Below are 12,308 nucleotides of genomic sequence, written 5' to 3'. Positions count from 1 at the left end.
TACCAAACTTTTATCTTCAACAACAGCAACAGATTCATTCTAAGTGAAACATGGCTTTAAATAATGTACCAGTTATAACAAAATCCTATTACAAAAGTAATAATAATTTGTAGGTCTTTAGGAAATAGTCTAAATGAATTTTATATAAGGAATATTAACTGCCTATCAACAGAGCTTCCCTGGTAGCTCAGAGGATAAAGCGTCTGCCTGCAAAGCAGGAGACCTGGGTTTGATCCCTCAGTTGGGAAGATCCCCTGGAGAAGGAAATGGCAACCCACTCCAGTATTCTTGCCTGGAGAATCCCATGGACAGAGGAGCCTGGCGGGCTACAGTCCACAGGGTCGCAAAGAGTCGGACACGACTGAGCAACTTCACACACACATCACACACATCAACAGAGCCAAGAGATTTATAAATTAGTCAACTAGCATTATACGGAAACAGCATCAGGAAAAAAGATTCAAGTGTTCAACTGGTAAAATGGTAGGCCAATACCATCCACTGGACCTCCTTTAGAGAAACTAAAAGACAATTTAAACTCTGACACATAAGGAAAAAGAGGAGGAGGAGGGAGAGGAGGTAGGAAAGAGAGGAGGAGGAAAAGTGCTTACTAGGTGCCAGGCACTGTTCTAAGCACACTGCACACATTATTCACTGAATGCTAACAAGACCTGCATCATGTATGACCTGTTTTCATCAACCCCATTTACACAGAGGGACTCTGAGACAGAGGCTATGCTGCCAGTAGGAAACACTGGGAGGCACCTCAGAGCCCTTGCTCTTACTCACTCCACTCTGCTGCCTTCCCAGAAACTCCTCTATCTAGGCATCTATTGATAGTAGAAGAGAGGAAACAAGTCCAGGGAACATTACGATAAAAGCTCCCCTGTAGAATTGCCACTTATGCCCGAAATTTATTACTAATTTCTCTGGATCAAGTTTGTCTCCTCTTGAAATGGAATACAAATTTAAGCTGAAAAACAAGGAACCACATTAGTCAAGAAACTTTAGGGCATTCCCCTCTCTTCAGGTGTGAGAAACCCTCTAAGGGGTCCAAGGCCCACCCTACCCCTGTAGTGAGCAACTACTGGAGAACCACCACTGCAGTGAAATACTACAGTGGCGAGAGTGTGCAACAACCCTTAGGTCAGTTCAGTCCAGTCCAGTCGCTCAGTCGTGTCCGAATCTTTGCGACCCCATGAATCGCAGCACGCCAGGCCTCCCTGTCCATCACCATCTCCCAGAGTTCACTCAGACTCACGTCCATCAAGTTCATGATGCCATCCAGCCATCTCATCCTCGGTCATCCCCTTCTCCTCCTGCCCCCAATCCCTCCCAGCATCAGAGTCTTTTCCAATGAGTCAATTCTTTGCATGAGGTGGCCAAAGTACTGGAGTTTCAGCTTTAGCATCATTCCTTCCAAAGAAATCCCAGGGTTGATCTCCTTCAGAATGGACTGGTTGGATCTCCTTGCAGTCCAAGGGACTCTCAAGAGTCTTCTCCAACACCACGGTTCAAAAGCATCAATTCTTGGGCGCTCAGCCTTCTTCACAGTCCAACTCTCCCATCCATACATGACCACAGGAAAAACCATAGCCTTGGCTAGACAGACCTTAGTCGGTAAAGTAGTGTCTCTGCTTTTGAATTACTATCTAGGTTGGTCATAACTTTTCTTCCAAGGAGTAAGCATCTTTTAATTTCATGGCTGCAGTCACCATCTACAGTGATTTTGGAGCCCCAAAAAATAAAGTCTGACACTGTTTCCACTGTTTCCCCATCTATTTCCCATGAAGTGATGGGACCGGATGCCATGATCTTCGTTTTCAGAATGTTGAGCTTTAAGCCAACTTTTTTGCTCTCCTTTTTCAGTTTCATCAAGAGGCTTTTAGCTCCTCTTCACTTTCTGCCATAAGGTCAATCAGGGGAAAAAAATTAAAATTAGATATATCTTCTACAGCTTTCTTCCCTGGTAGCTCAGCTGGGAAAGAATCTGCCTGAATGCTGGAGATCCTGGTTCAATTCCCGGGTCAGGAAGATCTGCTGGAGAAGGGATAGGCTACCCACTCCAGTATTCTTGGGCTTCCCTGGTGGCTCAGATGGTAAAGAATCTGCCTGCAATACGGAAGACCTGAGTTCGATCTCTGGGTTGGGAAGAGCCTCTGGAAAAGGAAACAGTTACCCACTCCAGTATTCTGGCCTGGAGAATTCCATGGACAGAGGAGCCTGGTGGGATACACTCCATGGGGTCACAAAGAGTCGGACATGACTGAGCAACTTTCACTTCACTTCACTTCTGCAGCTTTAAATTGAGACTATAAAGACAGAATATTAAATTAGTTAAAGGTGGTTGTTTTTAAAAAGGGGAAAAAAATCCCTTGGGGTGCAGATAGGTAAGAGGTTTATTTTGAACCCTCTCAAATGATACGATGTGGGCCAGCACATGTTGTACCTATGTGAGCATCGAAGAAGCACTGAGAAAGCCCAAGGCCAGGGAATCAGTTCCCCCTTGAAAAGGTCTATCATCCGGCATAATCCTCACTTCCACTAGGCCCTAACTGTGTAGAACAAGGCTAAGAGAACCACATTAATCTGAAGATGACTAGAAAGTCAAATCAACTATTTAAAATTCACTTTCACTGAGTAGAATAAATAAGGGATATGGAGATTTTTCTACTTCAAGTTTGTATTCATGTGACAATGGAGGGTCGAAGATTTGTTCAATAATGAGAAAGAAGAAAATATATTTTTTTTCACATAAGCACCTCAGGACAGTAAAGTTAGGTTTTTAATTTGATGTAAATCAGCAATCACAGATTATAATGAGTCTTGTCAAAAAGTAGCATGTGTTCTCTATAATCCAAGAAATTAGTAATAAATTTCAGGCACCAGAGACAATTCTACTGGGGAGCTTTTATCATAACGCTCCATGGACTTGTTTCCTCTCTTCTACTATCAGTAGACGCCAAAAGTAGTAGGGTTCTCTAAGATGGAGCAAGCTTTATACCTTGTCTACCTCATTGTTTCTGCCAAATTTGTATTTTCCACTAGCTTGGACAGGCCACAAGCACAGAAGAAGCCATATATGTCTTCTTTTCCCCTGTAATCCTATTGTGCCTTGAACAACAACTGGCGCACAGTCGGTGTTCAATAAATATGTTTAATGATTTAATGGTCCATCACTATGGTTTTGCAAGAATCGTGAGGCTGAAGAGCCATAGTGAAACCACATGCAAATAGGAAAGGGGAAAATTATTTGCATGAATATAAAACTGATGGATGTAGGCTACTAACAGGTTGCAACAAGGGAGGAGCCTTTGAGTGGAGCAGTGGGGAGAGAAAAAAAAAGATAACGCTAAGAGTAAGCTTTTTTCTTTTAAGTTATTTTTTCTGAGCTCAAAGCAAAACACAAAACTTGAAAACCTAATTGTTCTCATATCTCTAAAGTAAGAAAAATTTGAGCACATTTTAGAGTCAGGAAAAGTTAAGTATCCAGCTACATATTCACTTCAAAAATACATGGCATTGTGTGAGTAGGGATGAAGAAGCAGGCCCTCCATTCTCCAGGACTCTGCCTATTTTGCCCGGGGTCCCCCAATCTGCGTCTGTGTTTTGTGCTTTCTCTACTCAGTTAGGTCGTCATGTTTCACCTGTGCTTTTATTTCCTTAAATAAACACATGCTTTCCGCATGCTAGTCTGCTAATTATGGAATTGTCAACTCAGAGAACCTAAACAGGTTAACTTGGCCAAATGCCCAAAGCCAGTATGAGCAGGAAAAGATATATGGACCCTCTTTAGAAATGTTATACAAAGAAATTCTGCTATTCTCCAGTAGTTTAAGGCAAACAACACTGCAACCCACAAGTGGATTCTCTAAATAAGGTAGATCATCCTAGTTTTTAAAGTCTAATAAATGCTAAAATCTATTCAAGAAGCTATATTTTATGTCGTGTTTATTTGTTTTCATATTTTGGTGGCTCCAAAGGGCTGTTGTGACAAACTGTGAACCCCATATTTTTCTCTTTGTTTCTCTCTGGTTCTCACTATTTGGCTAAACACTAGTCATATTCCTGGTTCACTCATTATGAATACCTCCTTCAGTGTGGGCCATAAAAGATTAAAACATGAGCATAATAAGCAAGGGTTTATTTTATAACGGAATTGTGGAAAGTGAGACTAGAAGGGTTCTTGTAGATCCTCCAGTGCAACCTCTGCCCTTTTTCACTTAAAGAACCTGAATTTCAGTGAAGTGTTGAAATGCATACTTGGTCCCTGATTATGCTTTTTAAGAGAACTATTTTCAAATATTTGTGTCTCAAAGAGGTCTCATTCCTCAAACTTGCTGATCATTGGGAGTAAAAGACTGCTTTACATGCTTTAATATACTTCACATACATTATGCTTCTGGGAACTTCAGAGCTAAAAATAAAATAACATCACTCCCAAACCTTATTTGGTTCTGGAGTTAGCATAGCAGGGGGTTGGGGAAATATTCTCTGGTACCTGGAATTCTAAGTGCACGTATACCCACTGCCGAGTCCACACCTGGTCAGGTCCACCCATTCCCCCCTCAAGAGCTCTCCTGTCCCCTGCCTAGCCATGGAAAACTAGCGCTGAGGGTGGTAGAAGACTGGCTTTCTCTCCCACCAGGAAACTAAATGAGAACCAGAAGAAAGAGTATATCAAATTGATCAGAGGTAGTGATTTATTAAGTAGAATCCCCAATTCCTTAGATGCCACCAAATAGTGGAGCTATTTTCAGTATTTCAAAAAGACTGCTGGAAAAAAAAAAAAAGACTGCTGGAAATCAAACAGTGATCCACACCAGTGCTACACAGACTATAACATCAGGTTTCTTTCCTTTGGCTCGAATTATATTACCTCTCAATAGGATTATCCCAGGCTTATCAGGAGCTCTGAGTAGCAGTTAAATATATCTTAGGTTGCTAAAAGTGAAGGAATCATTACTTAATAGATGAAAATCGGGTCCCTTGGAGGACAAGATAAAATGATAAAAGGGATTTTTTGTGAGTATGAAAAAAGGTTTGGAAGCACTCATTTCAACCAAAGAAAACTTTATATCATTGGACCCTCAAAAAAATCAAAGAGAAACCCCCTCCCCTAGTTTGGTTCTCCCCTGGTTCCATTGTAACAACTCACTGGGCAGGGCAGGGAGCTTTTCCTGTAACTGGCGTCTTGTGATCCACGGCGGTCCCGGACTCCTCGCTCATCCTCCTCTATCCAGCTGTGACCCCAGAAGCTGCTCATCCATTTGGCAAAAGACACATCATCATCATCATCGTCATCTTTGTGCTCCATGTAAAGGTGCTTCAGAATATCCAAGGCCTGTCCCTAAATCTAGCAGAGAGAAATATCACCCAACAGGGCTGACTCGATGAAACCCAGGATCTCCCCAAGAGACAAAACGAAACTGATGTTTTCAAATGGTCTCTTATAATGGAATCCTTAAAGGAGAAAGATTTACTAAACAACCACTTCACAATCAGGCAGCCTCTGGTAATGTCTATTTATAAATTGTGCAGCCCACAGTCCCCTCCCCTCCCCCTGTCTTTTTAAATTGAGAGGCTTTTTAATCCTTCCATTGCTGGGGTTGTGCCTCGCAGCCGAAGGGTGGGAAGTACAGTCCACTGCCTGGTTTTCCCTGTGCTTTGTTGCTGATGGCATGTGATGGCCTCTCCAGCTGTCAATGGTGATAGAGCATGACCCTCATAACATGCCTGTCAGCTCCAGGCCAGCTCTAAAACGGGGCCACTTACAAGGGACAGACTGCAGCCTGCAAGATCGCCGGCTATTGGTATGTCATATCTAGAGCCAGATTCTCCTAATAAATAAATTTGATACTGAAATAAAATCTAGCTCCTGGGGCAAAAAGGTTTTTTTTGTTTTTGTTTTGATGTGCTATTTATACATGTACAAAGGTAAAGGATATACATATGCAATGTGCAAATCTTAAGTGTACAGTCTGATGAATTTGAACATACATATACCCCTCTAATGACCCACAACTACTCAGTGAAGACATTCCCAGTACCCTGGCAGTCTCCCTCTTTCCCCATTCTAATCTCATCTCCCTCCAAAAGGTTAAGATTTCTGACCTCTATCACTGTAGGTTAAGTTTGCCTGTTTGGACCTTTCAATGGAATTATATAGTATGTATTATTCTGTGTCACAACATTATGTTAGTGAGGTTTATCCTCACTTTTATAGTAACAATAGTTCATGCTACATAGTACTGTACAGTATGGTTATCAACTTTTTAAAAAGTCAGTCTACTATTGATGGTCTTTTGGGGCTGTCATATTTGGGTTGTTTCCATTTGGGGCTGTTATTAATAGAGCTTCTATGAACATTAGAGTCTCTCTGAGTAGGCTTTTTCTTCCCTAAGGTAAGGAGAATATTACATTTATTGAGCCCCTACTTTGTGCCAGGTATGGCGTCAAGTATCTTACATATGTTATTTTCATTATTAACAAACCTGTGCTTGGGGTATTTTCATCATATTTTATAGATGAGGGAACTTCATTTATAGATCATCACTTTCCCAAGGTGAAATTACTTTTGAGCAGCATAGCCAAGTTTGAAGCAAGAAGTAAGCCCAGGTTCTCTCCACTGTTCTGCCAGTATTCCAAGAAAGTTTTGATAAATTTTATATTTTTAAATAGAAGCGTTCTTGGACATTTTCCATATAAAGTTTCTTCCTTGAGCTGTAAAAATTGACTTAACTATAACCAATGTTCCTAGAGTACTATGCTACAATTTACCCTACTAAGGGAAAGTAACCAGTGCACAAGATGGCTTATATTTTTATTGTTTGCTTTAAATTACAGGGTTCATGCTTGTTACTTTGTAATATTTTTATTAAAGAATGGAGAAAGCCTGGCTTCTCAGTGACCCAGATGAGAAAGGAAAATATATAATTCTATATCATCACTGTTGGTTGTCTCTGTCATTAAAGAAAGAAATCAGATAATTTTCCTTGGGGAAACAGAACCAGGTTTGTCCACAAAAGATGACTATGGAGGGACTTCTTTTTTTCTGTTTCTCTTAAGACAAAACTGTTTTCTTCCAATTTCTGGGAAAAAAAAAAAATCTGGGCAGGGGGTGGAGAACCCAGAGCAGATAATATCTAATTACTTCAAAGTATTGTAGGGGAAAGGAAATAGGACTTCATCTTAAAACCTCTTTGAATAATATCTGCCTCTTGCACTTCTGAGTGCGAAAGTCATTCAGTGGAGTCTGATTCTTTGTGACCCCATGGACTATACAATCCATGGAATTCTCCAGGCCAGAATACTGGAGTGGGTAGCCTTTCCCTTCTCCAGGGGATCTTCCCAACCCAGGGATTGAACCCAGGTCTCCCACATTGCAGGTGAATTCTTTACCAACTGAGTCACCAGGGAAGCCCAAGAATACTGGACTGGGTGGCCTATCCCTTCTCCAGGGGATCGTCCTGACCCAGGAATTGAACCAGGGCCTCCTGCATTGCAGGCAGATTCTTTACCAGCTGAGCTACCAGGGAGCTCTCCCCTTAACATCCTATGTGCTCATAGGGTATGAGTGCTCACTCACTATGTGCTCACTCAGTCATATCCAAGTATTTGCGACCCTATGGACTGTAGACCCCGAGGCTTCTCTGTCCATGAGATTTTTCCAGGCAATACTGGAGTGGATTGCCATTTCCTACTCCAGGGTATTTTCCCAACTCAGGAACTGAACCTGAGTCGCTTGCAACTCCTATCTTGACAGGCAGTTTCTTTACCACTAATGCCACCTGGGAAGCCCTTAATGCCTTACAGGCAAAAACAAATCAGATATTGGAAATGTGCAGAAAAAAGGTATGTGTTTATATATATATATATATATATATATACACACACACATATACATATACATACATATACACACACACACATATATATATGAATTTATTATGAGGAATTGGTTCATGAAATTATAGACTGGAAACCCCACAATCTGCCAGTCTGCTAGCTGGAGACCCAAGAAAGCAAGTGGTGTAATTCAATCTGAGTCCAAGGGCCTCCATGGAAAGCAAGGATGTAAGTCCCAGTCCACGTACAGAGACGATGAGATGAGATAGCTCAGTGCAAGCAGTGAGGAAAGAAAAAAGGGTGAATTTCACCTTCATTTGCCTTCTGTTCTATGCCAGTCTTCAACCGATTGTATGATGCCCACCCACAATGACCAATTTACTTTACTGAGCCCACTGATTCAAATGCTAATCTTATCTGGAAACATCCTCACAGATATCTCCCCAAATAATGTTTAGTGTAGCTACCCCCATAGCCAGTAAAATTGACATATAAAATTATCACAAAGGAACTAATCCCATTCCCAAGACTCCACCCTCAGGATCTACTTATCTTCTAAAAGGCCCCATCTCCAAATAACATCGCTCACAATTAGAATCAAGCTTTAACACAAGAACTTTGGAGGACCACAGACATTCAGTTCACAGGAAGCTGCCTACATCACCAGTACCCAGTAAAAACCCTGGGCATTAAGTCTTTAATGAGCATTTGAACAATGTTTCACACATTTCATTTCACACTTACTGCTGGTAAAATTAAGCACATCTTATGGGAGTGAAACGGAAAGGGAATTTGGAGGCTTATTCCTGGTATCCTTCAGACTTCACCCAATATGTCTTTCCCTGATTCTATATCCTCTCAGTGCCAATAACTTTTATCCACAAGTACAACTATGTGATGAGTCTTGTGGATTATTCCAGCAAATCTCTGAACTAGGGGGTGGCAGTTGGTGTCAAAAGTAGGATTCACTAAAACAACCCCAACTCACTGAAATGTGGCTAAAGCAGTGTCTGGAAAAAGGATGAAGGGGACATAATAATAAACTTTTGATGCAAACTGGCTACCTAGTCATCTGTGGTATGAAACATCAGCAAAGATGATGTCTGTTGTGAAAGGTAAAGATTACCTATGGAATTTCAAAATGATACAGGCAAGTCCAGGAGAATCCGCTCATTGAAGGTATTGATTGGTTTTGGCAATGGTAGCTAAAGTGACAAGATTAAAATTTGCAGTTGCGTATAACGGACTTTTGGACTCAGAGGGAGAGGGAGAGGGTGGGATGATTTGGGAGAATGGCATTCTAACATGTATACTATCATGTGAATTGAATCGCCAGTCTATGTCTGACGCAGGATGCAGCATGCTTGGGGCTGGTGCATGGGGATGACCCAGAAAGATGTTATGGGGAGGGAGGTGGGAGGGGGGTTCATGTTTGGGAATGCATGTAAGAATTAAAGATTTTAAAATTTAAAAAATAAAAAACTAAAAATAAAAAAAATTAAAAATAAAATAAAATAAAATAAAATTTGCAGTTGCAACCTGGATGATGCCTTAGGGTTTTGTTCTCTCCTCCCAGTGGGAGGGGAAAAGACTGCCAGCGCCAAGGCTAAAGCAAGCTTCAGATAAACCAGAAATAAAGGGGAAGGGAAAAGCAATACTCTATCCTCTGGTACAGCTGCTGCTGCTGCTAAGTCACTTCAGTCGCTTCTGACTCTGTGTGACCCCATAGACGGCAGCCCACCACGCTTCCCCGTCCCTGGGGTTCTCCAGGCAAGAACACTGGAGTGGGTTGCCATTTCCTTCTCCAATGCATGAAAGTAAAAAGTGAAAGTGAAGTCGCTCAGTTGTGTCCGACTCTTAGCGACCCCATGGACTGCAGCCCACCAGGCTCCTCCATCCTTGGGATTTTCCCAGCAAGGACACTGGAGTGGCATGCCATCACCTTCTCCGTCTGGTACAGCAGCCCCTTACATTCCAGCTGGGATTTCTCAGCAGCTGTAATGCCAGTCCTGAAAAGTGTTCAGGGGGTTGTACAAACTTGCAATGAAAAAAAGGAAGAGGGAGAGAGAAAGAATCTGGATGTATGATAAAAACTGATGTAAAATACTATATGCCTATAATATCATACATGTTAGAGGGATTATCCCAATCAGGGAAAGCTCCCCAATAAAAGGTGTTGGTAGAACATAAAATCCTTGCGTTTTGGTGCTGGTGGATGGGTTAAAATTTAAATGCTAGTTATTGAAATCTCACAGCTGATTATTTTTGCTAAGATTTTTGCCTATTGAAGCCTATGAGAAAGGTAGGCAACATATAAAGAGAGAAAATCTCTATAGGAAAATCTACTTTTGAGTTTTAAAAGTCAGGTTTTAATTTGCTCATAAAATGAAGTCGCTCAGTCGTGTCCGACTCTTTGCGACCCCATGGACTGTAGCCTACCAGGCTCCTCCCTCCATAGGATTCTCCAGGCAAGAGTACTGGAGTGGGTTGCCATTTCCTTCTCCAGGGGATCTTCCCGGCCCAGGGATCAAACCCAGGTCTCCTGCATTCCAGGCAGACGCTTTAACCTCTGAGCCACCAGGGAAGCCCAAGTTCTTGTAAAATCAGATGTCCAATTCTTAGAGGCTGATAATTTTCCAGCCTAATGTGCATATTTTTGAGTGGGTCAATTTGAACTTTAAGTCTGGCAGGATGAAAGGGGCTTTGAACCTCACTGTCTGGCCCAGTAGTCCCTTGGCTTTGCTGCTGCTAAAGAAGAAAAGTCCTTTTTGGAATCCTGGATTCAGAGATCCTATTTACCTGGACCTCATGGGAGGCTGAGGGGCTTGCCAGGTGGCTCAGTGGTAAAGAATCTGGCTGCCAGTGCAGGAGCCATAGGAGATGTGGGTTCGATCCCTGGGTCGGGAAGATCCCCTGGAGGAGGAAACAGCAACACACTTCAGTATTCATGGCTGGGAAATCCCATGGACAGAGGAACCTGGCGGCTCCATGGAGGCTGCAAAGTGCTGGACACAACTGAGTGAATGAGCATGCATGCAGCGCCACATAATGATCGTGAGAGACTGTTCCGACTTCTGAAAGCAGACATAGGCTCAGTGAATAGAATTCAGGCTCTGGGAGATGAAAGACATCCTCCCCATCCACCTCGTGGGGCCGTAAACTATAAAAACACTATGGATGCTTACTGAACCCCATGGGTCACTTGCAGATGTCCATGGGAAAGGGTTTGTTCTCTGACGGGACCATCTGAAACCAAGATGCTAGTGTAGGGACGAATTGCATCTGAGATGATTAATCATAAGAAACTTATGATTCCTGTCAAAACTCCAAGTTGGGAGAGAGCACATTACAGGGAGTGGGATCTCTCCACCCACTCCTAAAAGACAGGGTTCTCACCCCCCTTCCCAAGGATATCTCACAGTTATTGACTTGTGTTTGTGTTTTACTAACAACATTATTGACAACAGTGGACTGGTAACCTGACTCTAATTCATTCACCTTTCTTTCTTAGTTAGGAATTTTTAGTATTAAATCCCCAAACAGAGATTGAGCTTCTCCAGGCTATTACCAAATAAATGATCAGGATGATAGGGATTGGGGTTATGTAAATCACATTCTGCAAACTTGAAAATTCAGGATTTTGTCCTGCAAGTTCCTGAATATGATGTGTCTTTCTGGTTAAGTTTATTAAAAATGTTTTTCTATCTAAATTCATCTATTTCTCTGTTTGAATTTATTAAATGAACACTTATTAAGTGGACTGCAGGGTGTCAGTTGTGAGCTGCACTTCAACAACAGATCACAAGAGAAATTAAAATAGAGAAAAATTAAATACTTACAGGTCCCATGGGTAGGTCAAGGCAGAGTGCAGATGGAGAGAAGCAGGGCCTGGGGAACATGTTTTTATTAGAGTTTATAGGGTAGAGAGCTTTGCAGTTTCCAGGCTAAGGCCAGATTGGTCAGTTCAAACCAAAAAAGCAGTGCTCTGATAAGTCCCATTATGACCAACCTAGACAGCATATTGAAAAGCAGAGACAATACTTTATATGGATTTTAGAAAGATGGTAATGATAACCCGGGATGCGAGACAGCAAAAGAGACACAGATGTATAGAACAGTCTTTAGGACTCTGTGGGAGAGGGAGAGGGTAGGATGATTTGGGAGAATGGCATTGAAACATGTATACTATCATATAAGAAATGAATTGCCAGTCTAGGTTCGATGCAGGATACAGGATGCTTGGGGCTGGTGCACTGGGATGACCCAGAGAGATGGTATGGGGAGGGAGGAGGGAGGGGGTTCAGAATGGGGAACACATGTACATCCGTGGCAGATTCATGTTGATGTATGGCAAAACCAATACAGTATTGTAAAGTAAAAAAAAAAAAAAGTTCAAAAAAAAAAAAAGAAAATCAGAGACATTACTTTGCCAACAAAGGTCCATCTAGTCAAGGCTATGG

The 12,308-nt window shown here is 42.0% G+C and overlaps 1 protein-coding gene across 12 annotated transcripts in view; it reads right to left on the bottom strand.

Moving 5' to 3' along the window:
- Window positions 1–12,308, bottom strand: part of LNP1 (leukemia NUP98 fusion partner 1) — a 44,449-nt gene that overhangs the window by 12,233 nt on the left and 19,908 nt on the right. For 6 of the 12 annotated variants that reach the window (XM_060416627.1, XM_042229538.2, XM_004002881.5 and 3 more), the window contains 2 exons: window positions 11,688–11,736; window positions 5,159–5,356 (listed from right to left, as the gene is read on the bottom strand). In XM_060416627.1, the coding sequence (XP_060272610.1) occupies window positions 5,159–5,317 (159 nt within the window). In that variant the 5' untranslated portion in view covers window positions 5,318–5,356; window positions 11,688–11,736. Of the gene's footprint in view, window positions 1–5,158; window positions 5,357–10,647; window positions 10,762–11,687; window positions 11,737–12,308 lie in introns of all 12 variants that reach the window. The other 6 variants (XM_060416629.1, XM_042229518.2, XM_042229569.2 and 3 more) reach the window with 2 other exon arrangements.

Source organism: Ovis aries, chromosome 1, assembly GCF_016772045.2.
Source record: "Ovis aries strain OAR_USU_Benz2616 breed Rambouillet chromosome 1, ARS-UI_Ramb_v3.0, whole genome shotgun sequence".
NCBI classification, from domain to species: domain Eukaryota; kingdom Metazoa; phylum Chordata; class Mammalia; order Artiodactyla; family Bovidae; genus Ovis; species Ovis aries.
This window is presented reverse-complemented; position numbering and strand designations above follow the sequence as displayed.